The sequence below is a fragment of the Astatotilapia calliptera genome, chromosome 5, assembly GCF_900246225.1.
Source record: "Astatotilapia calliptera chromosome 5, fAstCal1.2, whole genome shotgun sequence".
Classification (NCBI taxonomy): Eukaryota; Metazoa; Chordata; class Actinopteri; order Cichliformes; family Cichlidae; genus Astatotilapia; species Astatotilapia calliptera.
Window position 1 is genome coordinate 30,658,302 of NC_039306.1, and position 20,421 is coordinate 30,678,722.

At 40.6% G+C, this 20,421-nt stretch overlaps 1 protein-coding gene across 1 annotated transcript; it reads right to left on the reverse strand.

Annotated features, from left to right (window-relative positions):
- Nucleotides 1–6,065: 6,065 nt before the first annotated feature.
- Nucleotides 6,066–11,478, reverse strand: setmar (SET domain and mariner transposase fusion gene). The gene is made up of 2 exons (XM_026168873.1): nt 11,319–11,478; nt 6,066–9,116 (listed from the first exon to the last, which is right to left on the reverse strand). Exons 1-2 carry the CDS (start codon nt 11,475–11,477, stop codon nt 8,325–8,327), a joined length of 951 nt encoding a protein of 316 aa, XP_026024658.1. The 5' UTR covers nt 11,478; the 3' UTR covers nt 6,066–8,324.
- Nucleotides 11,479–20,421: the final 8,943 nt, after the last annotated feature.

The following is a 20,421-nucleotide window of genomic DNA, read 5'->3' on the forward strand; positions in this document are numbered from 1 at the left end:
CCAGCTTAACGGCTGTCCAATCCATCATCGTTACCCAACTATGAAACAATCTCGATCAAAAGAGCATTAAAAACCACAATGTAAAAACAGACGGCCCGAATCATTGGGGGACAGATGGGAGGTGGGTGACTTGTCTCTCAGCATCACTGTCAGGACTTCACGACATCAGACACTAACCTTTCTTTACTCTAAAATATTTAGAAGCTTTGGTTGAATTTGACATTAAGTGAAGTTGAACACAAATCACTGAGTACTCAGTTGTCATGGATACACTGTACAGACGACTGGCTAGGGAGGAAGTTTATAAATATAAAACTGGACACAACTGCTGCTGTGTTTTGTGAATTGCAGAAAACGATGTCAGAAATGGCTTGATTTGTAGCTTGGTTAACACAGTGCCCTCTTTATTCTCTGGGTTCCTTTGGTCAGCGTTTTAATTCTAGTAGCCTCCTTTAACGTGAAGAAGTCACGTGCTCCAGGAAGACACACACACACTCACACATAGGATGCATGAACACAACAGACTCCGCGGTATAGATAGATATGAGGCAGGATAGGTGTGGAGACAGCTTGATCTCTCGTGTAATTTAAGGGTCGTGGACAAGAACCCAAGATTGGTTGGAAGGACGGGTGATTCATCTCGTAGCTGACGGAGATGCACTAAATTTACAAATGACTATCAAATTAGCAAATACAACATCTGCATGCTGGGAGTGCAAAGGAGACAGTGGGATGACAAAATGCAGCGACCATCTGTGTGGGAGCAGAGATTGTGAGACTCATCATTGTGCATGTGTTACAGCGAGTATTCTCATGCAGATTCCAGGCCTTCCCTTTGCAGCAATGTGTAGGCACAATGGCTGGTAGTATTCTCTTCTGAGCCTCTGATAGGCCCTGTGTGGGCCACGCTTGCGAAACCAAGCCCCGCATTCATCAGAAATGATGGTATACAAGCAAAATAGGGGAAATTGAGGAAAAGATATATTAAAAGGCAACAGCTCAGTTTAGATCATTTCTTGGTGACAGAGTGTTCACTGTTATAACGTTAAGTTCCCAAGTCCACATCAGCTCTACAGTGTTGAAAAAAGGAGGAAAGGAGGGCTCTGTAACCCTATCACTCTCTTATTGGTGTTGTGGATCTGGGACAGGAAACCACTCAAGGCATGAAGCCACTGGGAGCAAGAACCACAGATAATGACTTATTAGCAATTTCAAGCTAAATGTAGAATACTGGTAGAACTTCACTGTCATGGTTCCTGTTATACTTCTTTGTTTGGTTTTGTTTCGAGATTCTCTTGCAGTGGTATTTTCTAACACTAAGAAGTGAAGTTAGTTATTTCCTGTTTTTACTTTGACGGCATGTTTTATTATGTGTCCTGTTGTGATACTATTTCTTCCTTTCCATCCTCCATGACTGCCTGTCCCACTGTCTTAGCTTCACGTATTTATTTCCCACCTATGCCTAATCACCAGTCACCCAGTGTGTATGTGTGTGCATGTACTAGTCCCTTCTTTACCCTGTTTTGTGTAGCCTCTCCAGTGTTCCTGTACCAGGTTCTTGCTTTGTGTTTCTCAGTTTGTTGCATCAGCTTATAAAGGCTCATTTCTGTTTTAGGTTGGCTGACTCCTGGTGCTTTTTTAATACTACTTCTGAATCCCAACGGAAATTATTTTTATTGGACTTCCTAAACCAATAGCTTAGTCAATATCAGCATGCAACATGCACAACTGTGCGGCAGATGGCGTAAACAAATGTGCCGTAAACAAATGTGGTGTAAAAACACACTAACTGAGCACAGGATCTTCTTGCAAAGTCTGAAAAGAGACAACAATCTGCTTTCCTCTCCTGGTCTCCCAGCCTTTTTCAGTACGTGACGTATGCAGGCTGTGAATGACATCACACCCCCGTGGAGTCGAGTCCACACATGGTACTTCAGTTTTAGTCAGATTGCACACACAGAACCACATGCAGACAAGTGGTAAGCAGGGTAGTTGGCAGCCCCAACGATGCATGAAAGCAAGCTGCTCGGAGGAAGCTTCCTGTACGTGCTTAGTGGTTGACCAATGACAGCAAAAGAAGTGAAATAGGAGAACATAATTAACCAGAAGGAGATAAGATAAGAGATTTTTTTTCATCTCAAAGCTGTAAAGAAATACAGATCCTAGCTATTTTATAGCCTGTAAGACAACAGGTATTAGTAAGACACTGGGGCATAAAGTAGAGATCTACCTCCCTAAAAATACCAGATAATTATGCTGGTATAATGGCCTGCATATCCCCAATGGAAATAGTCTGATTAGACCAGCTGCAGAGATTTTCTAATTAGGCCTTGTGATTTTTTTTTCATATAAGAAAAATCATTTTGTGCTGGATCTATATTCAATTTATAGCAAATGTAACCCACTCACTCTAAAAAAAAAATGTAACAGTGAGTCTGATAGCATCTAGATAGAAGTGTGCTTTGGATATTTCATGGCCGATGAGTCTCCTCTTCAAAAGCAATGTGCCCAGACCAGAGGATCACTTCACCACGTCACCTTGGTTACGGCATAATCAATATGACACTCCGTATCCATATGTCTCCCAGGCGTCTGATGTGCACAGGTGGACGTTAGCAGAGTTTCCTGTGTGACCCAGTCCCACTGAGGGAAACAATATCTGGAGGAGGAGACAGTGGTCTGAAGTCACTTATTTAACCTGGAGAACATGTTCCATAAGCTGTTTTAAAGACGGGTAATCATTAGGATCAGGAGGATGGGAGGACTCCAGCTTCACTTTCACTGCATGCTATAAAGTAGCAGCTTACTAAACTTAGTCTCTGTTATATGGTGGAAAGATATGACAAGACCAATAATGGAACTGGGGCTTATATTTTTCAGTGAACTGCTGCACATGATTTAAATATCCTTAAGTGTAATAGCCTGCAGATGAGTCGTCTTATGCCGACACGCACTCTTGCTCAACCAAGCGTTTAAACCTGTGAAACAGCGGGTCATTAAGCAAAGCTTGTGATTGCAGTGGAAAATAATGACAGTGATTATATCAGTGGAAATCCTTGGCATAAGTGAGGTTGTGATTAAACCGGTTATTTTCAGGTTCTCTAAAACTGATATCCATCCTTTCAAGAGTCGCCCTTCAATTTAAGTCACACTAATAATGGTGTGACGTTTCGCTGAAGCATTTCCTAAAGTAATAATACACTCCAAAGAACAGGTCTGGTTAACAACTTGTTGTATGTAAGAGTAGAAAAAATGCACATATGTGGTGTTCTGATCAGTACTGAGTGCAGCTGTGGAGGCGGGTGCTTCTTGGGCTCCAGAACTTCCTGCTGAGCTTGCTGCAGGTGCCCTGGGCCAAATTTAACTTCACATCTGTGAAGGGAGGAGCCACGTTGAAAACCCTCTTTAACGCTACCTTCCTTTAACACTGAAGTGAAACTGCAAATTGCAATTTACTCCGCTAGATCAGAGCACGACAGGGGGAGGGAAGGAAAAAAACTACTGTGACTCCTTAGAAGAGCAGCCAGCAGTCCTATTGAACGTTGAGATACTTTGCTCTGATGGCTTCAATGAGAACAAAAAACAACTTATTTCACACATTCGACAATTATGTCAGCACAAAGGCCAATGTTTTATGTGTTCTGCTACAACCTGAGAGAGCACAGCTAGTCAGGTGTTGTCAAGTTCTTTAAAACACATTAGAATTAATGACGTGTTGTTGAAAGAGACTGCAGATTAAAATATGTCTTCTCTTAACACTGAAACAACAAAGTCAAGAGTTTTAAAATGTGTCCCAAACTGGAATTTGAAATGCCTTTGACATATGAGGCCCCGCAGATATCTGTCATTTTTTCTTTTCCCCTTGATTTGGCTGCGGGATTCAAGACAAGGACATCTGCTCCCTCATCAGAGAGGTGCCCCACTTCTGAACAAATGGACTGCCAGTTGTAATTTCTCCACTGTTCATTCACCCTTAAATAGTGTCTCGCTCCTTTATCAATGTGATGCATTGCTCACATAAGGATCAAGGTGTACCTTATCTTTTGTCCTTTCGAGCTACACCAGGCAAGACATTTAGGTAAAGCCTATCAGGCCAAATCAAAGTGGGGGCAGTGAAGCAGAGGTGTCATGATGAAAACAGACATATTATATAGAAGAATGAAGAATTGTTCTTAAAGGAAGACTGAGTGCTCTGACAGCACTGTACTCTTCTATTCATCTCTGAGTTCAATTCTAGTCTATTTATATAGCGCCAAATCGCAGCATGAGTCACCTCAAGCTGCTTTATTCTGTAAGGTGGAGACCCTACAATAACAGAGAGAAAACCCCAACTTATGGGCAAGCACTTGGCAGCAGTGGGAAGGAAAAACTCACTTTTAACAGGAAGAAACCTCCAGCAGAACCAGGCTCAGGGAGGGGCATCAGCTGGGAATGGTTGGGGGTGAGGGGAGAGAGACAGGACAAAAGACTCGTGGAAGAAGGGAGCGAAGAATTAAACATAACTAATGATTCTCCCTTCTCCCTGTACACCAACTGCTGCACCTCCACCCACCAGTCTGTCAAGCTAATCAAGTTTGCAGATGACACCACCGTTATTGGACTCATCTCGGACGGGGATGAGTCTGCCTACAGGAGGGAGGTTGAATGTCTGGTGTCCGGGTGCAGCCACAACAACCTGGTGCTGAATGCCCAGAAGACAGTGGAGATTATTGTGGACTTCAGGAAGCACACAGCCCCACTCCCCCCCATCATCCTGACTGACACCCTCATCACCTCTGTGGACTCATTCCGCTTCCTGGATACCACCATCACCCAGGACCTGAAGTGTGAGCCCACCATCACCTCCGTGATTAAGAAAGCCCAGCAGAGGATGTACTTCCTGAGGCAGCTGAAGAAATTCAACCTGCCAACACGGACGATGATGCAATTCTACACTGCAATCATCGAGTCCATCCTCACCTCCTCCATCACCGTGTGGTACGCTGGAGCCACTATCAGGGACAAACAGAGACTGCAGCGTGTTGTGCGCTCTGCTGAGAAGGTGATTGGCTGCAGACTCCCATCTCTGCAGGACCTGTACACCTCCAGGACACTGGGGCGTGCAGCTCGGATCTCAGCTGACCCTTCTCACCCTGGACACAGTCTGTTTGACCTGCTCCCCTCAGGCAGGAGGCTCCGGTCCATTCGCACCAGAACCTCTCGCCATAAGAACAGTTTCTTCCCCTCTGCTGTTGGACTCATGAACAATAACCGTATGACTGTTCCCACCCCTAACACATGACCCTACACTGTGTTCACTGCATCATTCCATGTTTGGCACTGATCATCACCTGCACTCATGTATATATATCTATCTAGTTAGCACTTTTAATTCTTATTTTTATGTTTATTTAAGCGTTATATGACAGTATGTTTGCACTAAGTACCGCAGCAATTTCCTAATGTTGTAAACCTGCTCAACATTTGGCAATAAAACCCTTTCTGATTCTGAGCAGAGTTTTGTATAAACACAGAGTGACAAAGAGATGAGTGAAGAAGAAATAGTGCATTGCGGGAAGCCATTTTCTGTCCTAATGCTAAGTATGGTGACTAACTGCTTGTTTACCCTTTGCAAAAGAGACAGTGTTAAAATTGTCACTGAACTTTCTACAGAAAAGACATGAAACTTATTTCTATGATGAATTAACCGTTACTAAATCCATCATCATGAGGCACTCTGAGATAACAAAGATCATAAACAGGAAGGTACAAACATGCCATCTACCCAGCTACAGTGTTTGCTTTTTGTTTTACTTCAGCGATAACCCATGACATGTTTATCTGCGCCATTCTAACGCAGCAATAAATTCTTGGAGTCGGTTAACTAATTTCAGTTACACAGCAATAACTTGAATGCTGTATTTTGACATGTTCTTAAATTTCCCAATTTAGGATTCTGACACCACATAGAAACCCAATATAGAGCTGTAGTGCATGTTTTTAGTATTCAGAGCTATTTAATTTATGAATGACCCGCTACAAAAAAGAATGTGTACTGTCAAAGGTTGCACAGTCTCACTTTGAAGTTATGTTAGCAGAAGTTCTTTATGCAGATATCCAAGTAACATTTCATAAAATAAATACCAAAAATTCTCGAAAAGATCCAAAAGAGTACATTTTAGTCACACTGGTATGAAACAGCACGTCATCCTATTGTGGAATTTTTTGGACATTCCAGTTTCTTGATTTGTCCTGAACACTGATTCAAGCCGCTACCACACACATGCAGAAACAATGACTGCAGTCTACGGTCAAAATCCAGTCCCACAGTGACATGGCACTGTAAAGCATGTTTGGCTTATTTTTTTCCCCCGACTGGTGGAGGGAGCTGGGAGGGTGTCTGGTAGGGAAGTTCACCTCATGTGATTAACTGCTGGTTGCTAGGTGACAACCCTGGAAAGGAGCCATACATGTAGCAGCCAGGATTTGAGCTCATCCATCGTGCACCTCCGAACCAACCGCTGCTGTCCAAACCACCGCCTGTACACACAGCCGGTTGCCATGGGGATTCCAGGGACATTGACTCAAAATAAAATGACATGAGTCATGATTTTGAAGACCGATTGTTTTTCTTCTTACACTCTGTTCTTTTTTTTGTTTTTTGTCTTTTTTTGTTTGCACTGACAGTGGAATCTAATTTTTCACAAAGGCAAAACAAAGAAAAGACCAGAAGAATTCTAAGGACTTGACCTTAAACTAAAGACATAGCAGATGCTGCACACACGAGTTATACAAATGATATATAATATGATGTATAACTTTGTACACTCTTCTCTTTTATGTTACATATGCACAATTACTCCTGTTCTGCATTTCTCTGTTAATGTTGAGTCCAAGGCCACAGGCTCAGCAGCATCCAGACACTTTGCCTGGCTATTTCTGACTACATGCTACATGTTAGCATCTGCTGTATAACACTGGACATTTGTACTGTGTTACTGGAGTCAGACAGGGGAGGTGTCAGACATGTTGTGTATTTTTTTTTATAATACCCAAAGTTTAATTTAGCACATTTTAAAAATGCTTTAAAGCTGGGGTGTTTTTCAAATGTCCAGACTGATGCAAGGGATCTTCTCATCCAACTCTTTGGAAGAAAAATATTAGAAATCCAAATGACTCCTTTAAGTTTGAACGTGGATCAGATTAGGCTCAACGAACAGAAAGAATTCCAGGTAACCCTAAGAGAGGAAGGAATATAGGTTGATACGGCACTTTGCTTCTCCACTGGGTGACACGAAAACCAATCAACTTGACAGCGGTCTCCAATTAACAGAAGACTGCCACTCCTTCCACCACCACCACCACTGCCGCTAGTCTTTCTCAGCCCCACTGTGGCTGGAGTACTGGTCCCATTTCTGGATGAAACATGGTCTCCATCCTAATTAACCCAGATGTGGATATTAATAAGATGAAAGCAGGTCTAGACTAGAAATGGGGCAGATTGAGAGAAGGTTCTGATTTCAGAATGGTCACACTTAAGTGGGACACCTTGCCCCCCCCTCCGACAGGGGAATAAGGTCTGTTTCTATATAAACTATACCCCGCGGCTCTTTTTAATTGGTCCCACTTCTCTTGAGGTTTGAGTGCGATGAGAAGCTGAGGATATCTATGAAAGGTGGCTGTGTAGCACAACGACAACAGAGACATGTCAAGCAGATGGAGACAAATGACAATTATCACCTTTTATGTGAGTTTTCCTTTTTGGAATAAAACATCTCACGTCTTTACTTGCACTGAGCTCTACCAGAGGTTCCAATCTCGATCCTATGTGACTATAAAAGGAAACCTATTAAACATCATTCTTTCACACCTGCCAGTGCAAATGACTTCACTACTTCTTCCAGAATCATGTATGGTGTGAGAAATGGGCCAGGACAGGACAATAACTATAAGACTGTAAATCACCTGGGAACAAGCCTGTCCTAATACATGAAATAGATTATACAAGTGAAAGAACAGATAAGAATGTCAGCAAGAATCTAATTGTTCTTGTTTTCATTGCATCATCTCGCAGTTAGTGGGAGACGGCATTAAGACAGTGGCAGGTCAGCAGACACTCAGGGGACCAAACAGGAAGGAAGCAGAGATGGGCACAGACATGACTCATCCAGATCATTGTGTTCATGGAGCCACCAACATGCTGCGTTGTCTTGTGCTAACAAGCAGCTGAATTAATGAAGATTTTAAGAACACAAAGACATGAATTAATAAGCATCAGAACAAAAGAAAAGAAAAGCTGAAGGTCTCTGTTTTACAGTAATCTTTCCCCAATGTTCATGATAATTTCAGCTGAGAATGGATAAATCCAGAGGAAGGAATTGTGTGCAGTTGTTGGAACCACAGCGACACACTTTCTTCTGGAGTCCATCTGTCCTCCTGGCCTGTGCATCGCTTTGCATGGGCAGCAGCTCTGCAGGACGCTGGTTACTGTATCCTCCTGAGTAGTCGAATGTCAGCTCCTCCTGAGCTTCAATGTCCCGTCCAGCAAACAGCGCCAATCTGGGAATTACAGAGTGCACACGCACTGGCACCATGACCAGATTGGGCATGCAGGAGTGGTTGAGAAAGCGACCCACGTTTCCCACCTGGGCGGGGTCCACAAACGTCTCAGTGACGGAGCCCGTGCCCGCGTGCTCCCTTACAGCGATAATGTAATTATCTTCTTCAGACCTCTGGGCAAGCTGTCGGCGCCTGGCCTCCTCAAAACTGATCACCTCCCCTGCATACTCACATACAAATGCCCCGTGTGAGATTTTCTCTAGTGTCCGGGCTCCCCAGCCCCTGTCCCGGGTTTTGTACACTTGCAACCTAAACCGCAGCCCTCTCTGCACCACCCGGTTAGAGCAATCGTCACTGCAGGTGCAAAGGGCATTACACTCAAATACAGGTGAGCAGAAACCCAAGTCTGTTCTGTTGAGGTTGAGCAGCGTGCCTGTGCCGTCATACGTCTGGCCATGGGTCTGCAGGCAGGAACAGCTGTCAATGCAGCACGAGTGGGAAAGGCAGGAGCATCCAGGAAGGGTAACTTCACTGGGGTCTTCAGTGGATCCTGGCCCCTGAACGTTATCTGGAGAGTACTGAAAGACAACATAAAGATACAATGAGCGTTGCAATTTAAAAAACAAAACAAAAAAAACAACAACTTGTGGAAATTGTGTAAAACAATACAGATGAAGAAGACAATCCACAGATAGTAATCAAATTCTTTTGTTTTTTTTGGACAGTTTGTTTAAGCATACAAGACTTTTAAGTATCTGAAAACTGTCAACCTCCATTAACAACCACATCCACACACACAATCATAATATGTCCTCTGGAGCATCACCAGTAAGGAGTTGAAGTTTAGGAGGCAGTTATTTCTTGTACTGCGTGTTGGTAATGTGGCTGTGATGCTTTGCTGCCATCTGTTGGTAAAACAATGTGTTGCATTTAAAAGTGCTAAAAACCACCAGGATTTTAGGAGGTTTTTGACACTGAGGGTTTTCTAGATCACTCGGTTACTTTTATACTCATCTTTTAAATGGCATAAATGAATTACAGCATTGTTTCTGTTTGTTTGGCTGATCCGTTTACACAGTATTAGTCTTTTTTGAAACTCTAAAATAACATAACATTGGTATCAACACTCAAAATCATATAAATGAGAGTTACACTGGTGACCTGGAGCAGCACCACCATACATCTCTTTGGCATGCATCTACTTTATGTCCATGTTTGCACAGGGCATGAACAGAAGGTAGAGAGAGGAGCTGTGATTCAAAGTCCACTCTCACTGCACGTCAGTTTTAATTTGTGATCTCAGTTTGAGCTGTCATCGAGGCCACGGCCACAAAGTCAATATTAGGGGAGGGGAATTGTAGAAGTAATTCCAGTGTAATACAAATGTATTCAAATTCCATCTAATAAGCATGTACACTATATAAATGTGTAATGTAACAACCTACACATACGGTGATTGGCACTTCACTCGGACATCTTGTGAGCTTTCTGATGATTAGAACATAATAAAAACACTCATGTTGGCTGAATACAACTGTTCGTATGATGCGTGGTGAATATGAAGCTTGAACTCAACTTTGAAAGCTAATGTTAACGATGGCTTAATCATTACATTTTGACCAAAACACTTTCCTTCCACTCCTGGTAATTACTGGCCCTTTATTTATTATTAAAAAATATGTAGTTCCAGCAGTTTCGGTTTAAACAAGACACACAGACAGTAACATTAGTTTTTCATTTGTGTCAAGACTGAAATGAAGTGTTATAATTGCAAGGTGTTAAAATATTAACCACCCAGTAAACAGCTGATGGCAGCATTAGCGATTAGAATTGCTAATGACTACTTTTGGATAATGGTGTGTGGCTACCTGTTACAGCAAACTAAAAACACTATTTTATGCGTTCATGTTGTACCTGTGCCTTTATGACAGCTGGCACAGGCTCGAGCATTGACGTAAAACTAAAAGGACGAGTTTCTGAGAAATGGAGGGAATATTAGTGCTCACATTTTGATTATATTTGCATATTTTTGTGTGTGTCTCATCCAAAATACGTTATACGGACCAAAGTATTGGACACTACCTCTTAATATCTGAATCTCATGACCACAGGTGTATAAAAATCATGCTTCTAGCCATGCTGTCTGCTGTTAAAAACATTTGTGAATGAATGGGTCTTTGTAAAGACCTCAATAAATTCCGGTGTGGTATTGCAACAGGATACCATCATTGCAACACGTCAGTTCTTGAAATTTCTTCTTTTAAAGATATTCCATGATCAACTGTAAGTAGTGTTGATGCTGCAAAGTGCAAGGGTTTAGGAACTTACTAACGCCATTAAGTGACAGGCCACGTCACTAAGTGCTGAGGATCATAGTGTATAAAAGTTGCCCAGGCGGTTTTGTCCATATATTGTACAGCTACGTACTACTTATTTATAGTTACATATCCACAGGACAGTTAATCTGAGATGTTTTAAAAAGCTTTTTATGTTATGTTTTTTGTGTTCCCACCAAGTTTAATTAAAAATTCCGATGTCCCATGATTAATCTAAACACCACTAGGAAAAATAGTAATTGGCCTGTATCGTTGCTGTTTGTCTTAACTTACAACACGTTTAATTAAAGTTTTAGTGTCACCACATTAATAGGCAAGAACTACTTCTATTTTAACCACCCTTACACTAAGCTAGCTAAACATAGCGGCTAAAATATCGGTGCAGTGTTTTGAAATGCTCAAACGTGTTCAAATAGAGAGAAAAGCGAGTTAAAGTATCGTTACCTGAAAAGTATGAAATGCCAGTCCTTCAAATAAAACGGGAACCTCCTCCAGACCTCGACTCAGATCACCGCCGTGCGCGTCAGTCACATTCATTCCTGTAGCTGCCTGAAACAGCGAATCTGCTACAGATGTCAACAAACCAACTTCCGGTGGCTTCATTAGCAACTTTCGCCCTCTAGTGGTGGCATTACACCACAGCAATTAAAGCCTGATGGCCATTATTGACCAGCTGGACAAGGACACTTATTTTTCCACGTGAAAATGAAGAGTTCAAACACAAAATCAATCAGTTTTATGACATTATTTTTTTTTCTTATTACTGAGAAAAAAAAAACTTCTTTCCGTCTTTGGTCTTCAGTTGTTCTTGCATCCTTTGCACTTCATCCTACAGTTGCTTCCAGTATTGCCTGCAGATGGCAGTATTTCACCAGGAAAGCACTAGTATGACTCTTTTGAGTCCTCATCTCCAACACATTTGCAAGAGAGGAAAGCACTTGTTTTAACAGAAGCCAAACATTTTAAAGTGCATTTAAAGTGCTGAACAACCTTATGTGCTTAATGTGCTATACCTTCTGTTTTCTGCGATGGGACTTTTCATCTGCATCCTCATCTTCCATCTCTTCAACCATGCAGAGATTCCATGTTTAACCTTTCTGTGGTGTTACACTGGCATGTGTAATTGATATGCAGTGCTTTATTCTGTGGTGGTTATCAGAAGCAGATGGAGGGAGGTCACATTGTCAGCTGGCATTTCCATGGTGCACACAAGTGACCGAGGATTTTCCTTTGAGAACCAGCCTTCATCTTTGTCCTTGGGCGAAATTAGTGCTGTCAGTAAGCCTGCATCAAGAGTTGGGACTGCATATTCAATCAACTGAAGTGAAATGCAAGCTTTTGACAATAAACTAATTAACAAATTGACTAAGTGGACAACATGAGGGACTGACAAATATAAAAGCTTTTGAAACATGTACCACGAGATCTCCTTTATCTGTTTATTTGTGCAAATTGTAAAATCTGTCAATTTGATCAGTTCTATTGAACAGATTTAGAATTCCCCTTAATTATCCAAAATATATGAGTTTTCATCCATTTGATCTCTATGAGGTCATGCAATGGCAAGTGCTATTTTGGTCCAGTGTGCAGAATTTAGAAGAATATATTGGCAGAAAATTAATTTAATATTCAGTTAAATTTTTATTAGTTTGTAATCACCTGAGAATGAGAATCACTGTGTTACTCTTACCTCTGAATGAGTCCTTTCTTTCTAAGGAGGGAACAGGTTCTCTTCTTTTAGTCGACTGTGTTGCACTGCCGTGTTTCTCAAGTACCCAAGAACAGACAAACCAAACCAAAGAGGCCCTTTTGCTTTTTCAGTGGTGGGCAAGCATACATTGTGGAGTATAAATGAATGGTTGTGGTTAAAAAAACCTCACTGATAGATGCTGTAATATAACACTTATTTTGGTATGATGTACCAAATGCGGTCCAAGGAAAGCCAAGCCTGTGGAAAGGTTGTAAAAACAGAGCAGAGTATTTGGGACTGCAGACAAATACTAGTCAAGTGTCCACACTGACTGTATTTCAAGAATAAGGCTCAGTGCAATATTCTGCTGGGAGATTTTTGTATATTACCTTGATACCTACTGTCTACATGACCATGAATACTGTCTTATGGAAGGGGTGTCTTGCTGCAGGATAATCTGCTAGGCTGCACTGCAGATGCTTTTCTGGGATAGTCTGAAGAACATGACTAAGAGCTCTAAGAGTGTTTATTATCCTCCATATTCCCCACTGTTTGGATACGCTGGAAAAGCAAGTTTGATCCACAAAGACCCCACTTCGCAACTTACAGGACTTATAGGATTTGCTACAAACACCTTTGTGTTTGACACTAAAAGAGATGCTGAAAAGGCCACAGTGCAGTGGATCAGAGCAGTGCTCTTACAATTAATTTTAAGTGGCACAATTGTTAGCTTGTTGCTGTTTAAATAATGCAAAGGCCAAGAAAAAACGTTTGACTAAATGGTGAAAATCAGGGAATTACAAACTCATAATTCATCCTCTGAGGAACTTTTTGACTGTATTCCACCACTTTTTCATTTGGCTGCTGTCAGCATCAATGATGGTCGAATTATGTGATCACTTTTTTTTTTTTTCACTTTGTAGGCTGATAGTTTTCAACTCTGCTTACACACTGTGGCATTCATTCATTCCTAAAGCACTACCCAGTCCTAACCAGTACAGATATCAGCATGATTTTTTTTTCTTTTGTTCTCAAAATGTCCCTTTTAATTTTTTTTTGAGCAGTGTATATAGGGCGCATAGTCTGATGCCCTAATTAAACAACAAGCTGTATATCTCCAAGCTTACATTTGAAAAATGTTGCTTTTAAATAATTAAATATGAATGTGGTATTTTTTTTCTCTCTCACATCCAGAGGAGGACATAATATGACTTGGCATTGTGGTTGTACTTGTGCTGGTTTATAAAGGAGTGAAACAGCTTCACTTGTTCCAGATGAGGCAGGTTGATGGGGGTCCGTGGTAGGCGCCATTGTTCGGGATCCTTTGATTTTAATGAGAACACACACGCGTCCCAACACAAAGGAGCCGAGGCTGGACCGCAACTGGTTCGAGAGTTAATGAACCAAAGGCTTGAAAAGAGCATGTTCTCCGGGGAGATTATCAACCACGGTGAGGCACTCCCTCTGATACTGTGCTGATTGACTTGGCCTCAAATTGGCTGCGATCCTTCTTCCAGATTGCGAGGAAAGCTGTGCCGTGGCCTGGCCTGCTGGATGCCCTGTTGTCGACTCTGACAATGGAGAACAAAGAAATTTTCAAAGGTTTTCCTCATCTGTCTGTGTCAGCGCGAGAAGGCGTGATTATGACAAGCTGACCCGAGAGGTTTCAAAGGGGCTTCTTCCAACTGCTCCTCCAAGTTACTCAGAGGCCATCAAAGGCGGTGAAGCAAACAGGGAAAGCGGCGTGTTTGGATCAGTCGCAGAGGCAGTTGGGAGAGTCGTGTTTGTGTTTTTTCGGATTTGGGTGGTTGAAAACAGGTAACTTCGGGTCGCATTCACGCACCCTTTAGCTGTAATCCCACGAGACTTCGATGTGCCTTCCTCTGCTGCCAGGCAACAGCAGTTACAATGTGTTTCACTCAAATGGCAAGATTTTGCAAAACCAATTAAACAAGGAGTCAGAGGAGTTCATCAGCCTCCTGAGGCAAGCTTCATATTTAGCTCTTCACTCTGAGTTTGAAGAATGAATAAAGTTAGTGAGAAGTTTACAAGAAGACAATAAGTTAGACAGAGCTCCAGGTTTTGATTGAAACTTTTTTGTTTTTGCAGGCATCTGAAAGACGCACAAACAAGATGCTCCTGTCACCCTAAATTACAGTCAAGACCTGCTATATTAAGAATGTCGCAGGCCAAAATGATTAAAACTAGTTAATAAATAAATAAAATTGGCCTTTACTAAAACCCTCAATACTGTCAGCATTAAATAAGAGAAAATCTTGGTCTAAGTTAAATACTGAATACTTTCTCTGTTTACAGAATACTGGACCTGTTAATGAGGCAGTGGTGTCAAACTTGTTTTAGTTCATTCACATAAAAGTCAAAGTGATCCCAGATGTGTCGGCCTAGTAAAGTAATGAAAAAGTGAAAAAGTAATGTCCTAAAATCTCATGCCAACCCTCATTTCTTTATATTTTGTTAGAACGATTAGAAATCGATGCCGTGAATTATTGAAACGTGCAAACATACCTGGAAATAAAATATATAGGGTAAAACAGAGTTTTTAAGAGTGAATATTTGGTATGACCGCCTTTATTCATCATCACAGCCCGGACTTTCTTGTTGTTTCTATAGGTAGTCTTCAAGAATAGTTCCCCAGGTTTCATGAAGAGCATTTGAGATTTCAAGATGATCCTACTCTTCTTGAATAAGTTTGAGTGAGGTGTCTTTTTTTTATAATTGAATGATTGATAGGTCAGTGTTAGATGACTTTGGCTCAGGTACAAAGATTGGACTAAAATGAGTGAAAAAGCAGCCAAAGAATAGCTTTAAGACTTTCAGATAGGGAACTATAAAGAAACTAGGGTTGACTCAAGACTTTTGCACCAGTCTGTATCAGTATATTGACATAAAAGTTTTATTTTATTTTAATTCTTTATGATTCTTCTTCATTTTCTAATCCTGTGCAATGTTGGTTTGAGCAGACTAGCAAAAGTATCACGTAAGATATGATTACAAAGGTAACAGGAGGCAATAATAACAATAATTACACCAGAAAAAGAAATGGAAAAATAATACATTGCTAAGATGGTAAAAGAGTGAAATCTGACTTTTAAGTATGATTATAACGAACTCAGATCTGTATTGTAGTCACATTTAGTTACTATAATTAAATTCCTGTCACTCTCAAGAATAACACGCAGTAGCAAAAGTGTTTCGGTGTTTTACAGAGTAAAAATGGGAATAAGAGCACTGCAATCAATGCACAGCTTTCACAAATGAACTCAGCCAAGCAGGATCCCTGTAAAGATGCTGAATCTCTCAAGAGGTTCCATTCTTCTAAATCAAATCGATACCCTTTGTCAATTTCCACTTAGCCTGCTACGGGGTCAGTCCCTGTGTTTTAAATGGGTGTAATAACCAGTGGACACTTTCTCAGCAGGACCTCTTCCACTCTGGAGAGAAAAGAAAGAATTTCTCACTGAAGACGATTTGTTTGCATTCAGCCTTCTTTGACAGACAGGTCAAAAGTTTAGGTAGGTACCTACATTAATAAGGGTCTAAAAGCATGTTCCCTTAAACGTAGCCGTTCACTTCACATCCATGGAATTAGAACGTGTCAGTGTTAAGTTCAAAGAAATCATTAGAACAATACCATGGCGCAGATTTCACATTAGCTCGTGTCTATGCACATGTTGCGTTTCTTCAGCTTCTGCCTTGTAAATTGTAACTGTCAGAGTATAAAACAGTGGGTGTGCTCACTGTTCACTGCTGATGTTCAGTCCTTGATCAGTAACTATCATGCAGCCAAACGGGCTCCATATTTCTGAAAGCCATATGCATGCTGTCTTTGCATGCACACGGGCATGAAATGGGCTGTCTGTGAGATGTCAGCTTGCAGAGAATGAATCCAATACTCAGCAGTGAATATTTTTTAATGGTGTGTTATTATCACAGCAAGTGAAAAAAACAGTTGCAAACTAGCCTTGTTTCCTTGAATAAAAAAGAAGCTAGGTTATATGATTCTCGGCAAATATTTGCTGGTAAAATTGAATTTGATGTTAAAACTTAAAGTGCCGAATGACTGCACGCCTCTCTCGAGCCATGCGAGTCTGCAAAGCTGTTCTTAAGTGGAATGATGATGTAAGCTAAATGCTAACTGTGAGCGTTGGCCACTACGAAAAGGCTCTCTTTTTATGTGTTCAGCACCAAAGTAATCCATATGGAAAAGAAACAGTAAAAACTTATATGATTTACTCATGAAAGTGGCCACTTTCTCATTACTTTCATATATTGTTTTAGTAAGTATCCAAAACATACAAGTTTCATTATATCATTTTTCAAGGGATCTTATATCTGTTTTCACTCTTGTATGCTTTTCATACAAGTTTCACACAAGACAGATACAAACTTTATAAGATTTATATATATCTTTTCCATATACTGCAGATATTACCTGATCTTAAGCAGGCTATGCTCAGAGTTTAAATCAGCTGGAAGTGACAGGTTTATTAATATAGAGCAATGTAGATTCTCTGTTGAAGAAATGTATTGTAGGTGCAACCTGTTGAGGTTAAAAACTACAAAACTAAAAACTACTACTGCAAAACTACTACAGCATAAACTGTGTTTCACTTTGTCACTGGAATTTGCATTTATTCACATTCAGATTGTGATGCAGAAAATGTATTTTTTTTTAAATAAAAAATGTACATTTTTTTGGTTCAAATCTGCTGCCAACACTTTTCTTGTTACACTGCTGGAATTTCAGCTATTAGAACCCAGATTACTAAACTGATAAATTACATTTGTAGGCCAATAAGAATACCTATTCAATCAATAAAATTCATTCAACTTTGAGCTGGCTACAGACTAAAGTGATTTTCGTGTCTCCTTTAGAGACAGCGGGGTGGTATCAGAGCTGAACACACAGACTAACCTTTACCTTTCAACTATATGCCTTTTTCACAGCTTTAATGTGCAGCTTTCATCTTAGAAATAAAAAGCAGCACTAAAAGCACAGTGAGCACTACTATAAAGATATCAATATATTTATTTTACCTCTGTGCACACTTTTGATGGTCAAATCGCCAATGAAGCTGAGTTTCTGCAATATTAGGTCTGCGCTCCTGTTTTATTTATAGTGTTGTATTTGACAGTTGCATTTTTTATAGATCTCTATCAGCTGTTCCTCTGGTAATGTCTCTGACTGGAGTAAGGAGTGCTCAATCAATCCATTTTGTACAGCAGAACTGTCAAATGACACGTCAAGTGCCCCCTTTTATGTGAGAGTGCACATAACCTGGAGCAGAAAGCGTGTGTCCGAAATGAAAGCTGGCAAACACCATCGTGATAACTGTTAATCCAAAGCTCAAGTTTTAAGCTTGTCTATGTCAAACATGCTTCATTGTATATCTCCCAGGTGTATTATTTACTGTGTATATAAACATGCTGGTATGAGAGCATTTCCAACTGATTCTCGACCTGGAGGAAAGTTCTTAATTTTAATTTGAGTGAAAACCATGGCTGCCAACCTCTTATATACAATGAAAATAAATAAATAAGAAATCAGTGAATCATGAGGCCATCATGCTGTGTCACTTGGAAACTGTGACTATACAAAGATTTTTGATATATTCATAATAGTCAGACACTTTCACCTGCTGATGGCCATTGCTAAAAAAAAAAGGTTAATCTTTTTTATAACAGCAGTACATTATTTAATTACTTACTCTGAGAAAGTCATTTATCACACTGATTGTTACAATAATTTTTCGTTATTCACTGAAACGATCCAAAATGCACTACAACAGGATATAAAAGCGACAGTTATTGTGATTTGGCACTATATGGCAAGTAAAATTGAGTTGAACTGAACTGTCCTATAATTTCTGGTTAGCAACATAAATCGTAGGCTACAGTCCTGGATGCAGTTTGGATTTCACCACCCTGCTCTTGTTGGTTTAAAGTAATGTTCATATTGCCACTGTAGGCCACTCTGTTATTTACCTCCTGCGCACAAACTGAAATCTGTTCATTGTGCTCAGTTTTTCTCTTTTAACCCGCTCACGGTGCAGATAACTGAAGCCCCCCTGCTTTTAAGCAAGCAGCAATATAATTGTCAGTGTCACGTAATTACTGAATTTAGATGTTAGATTACTTCATATGTGATGTTAATCCTGCTGCACCACCAGTGCTAATGGCTCCACAGATTATAATATAAACCAAGACGGCCCATCTATTTCTTTTTTCTTACCAAGCTTAGCTTAGCATTTTTGGCTGCTGCCATATTTTTTAATCCAAACGTGCCCATATTTGGATGAAGGATTGAAGTTTTAACACTGGCCAGCTTTGTTGGCAAACTATCCCACAAACACAGGTACCCCTGCCTACCAAAACTGTGGCACAGGTAACAGAGGATACAGCTGCCTGTGTCAGATCACATGATGAGTTATTTAAAAAAGAGGCATTATTCACAGGTGGTGTTATAAAGTGTTACCAAAAAGATTACTAAATTCCTTTTTGATACCAGATGATACATTTGCTAATTTTATTGCAAAATTGGGCATTTTAACATTTTGGGATGAGCTTCAAATGGCTACTAGAGGAACTGCTGTTTGTTTCGCACTTTTCATTCCTGAGGGACTAGTCAGGTAGGCATCAACATAATCAGGCCTGACCGATGTGTTCATAAATCTTTGCACAGAAATGCCTATCAATAAAAAGTAAACCTCTAGTCATTGTACAGGAGAACTTGAAACTGCCGCCCTGATAAAGTAACAAACCCCCACCTCCTTTACCCTTTACCATTCAGGATTTGAAGTAAAGGAGGAGCTTCATAAAGGTGAGACCCATTTGGGTTTGTGTTAGTCAACAGATGGCTGACCTTTTCCAACCTGCTTTCTAATGTCAGAGTTGTGCTGGAGGAAAAGTCGGAAGCAGCGTAAGGTCAGATGTAAACCAAGGTGGAAATCCACTGCTTTTTGTTTTAGTTTAACTTTAATACACAGATAAAAATGGCCACTCCCACACACCAGTTAATATGAGTATGAGTACATTTCACATTGTTTTAACAAAGCAATCAGTACATTGATGACATACACATTGTTTCACCTTCATGACCCTCAAAGTTTCATCTGTCTCTGCTTTCGTTATTTGCTTATTTTGGGCTATTTTTCACATGGATGCTGACTTTCATTGCCGAGCCTGTTTGAATTAAGACACAACTGTAATAGTAGGAGCTACATCTAAGAAGATGGAAATGAGCTTGAATCCTCTGTGTGAGCCCCGAGACTTAACACACATTCATGCTCACAGTAGGCTGCAGGCAAAAAGCGTAGCGCTTTAATTGGGCCCTCAGAGAAAACAGCGGAACAATCCATCCAACAATTCATTATGCATTTAACAGATGATTAACATTACTGAAATACATTATGGTTCCACGCTGTTATTGTGTTTTTGTGTGCCATCATTCAGACACTACAGAAGTAATAATCTCATCACAGTCGAGTCCAACAAGTACACGACAAGAACAAGTGAAGCAAATCACTTTCTTTCTTGTTGATTGTATTCCGCATTATGAATTTCAGTTTGTTTAACATCACACGGTGACATCAGTGTACGGGCTGCGAAGCGATGTTCTCACCACTATTCAACGAGCAAATTGATATTGTGTTGGCACTGGTGGAGCTCATTGCCTCATTGCCCCAATACTTCAGAGACAGCATTTGTTTACCATAATTTCAGTTTTTCATTTCTGCTGTTCGGCGACCGTTCGTGGCCATTTGAAAAACTAATAGAAGCTGCATTGAAAACATAGATCTGGATGTTCTTTGGAGTTTACCTAACAAGGAAAGGCTT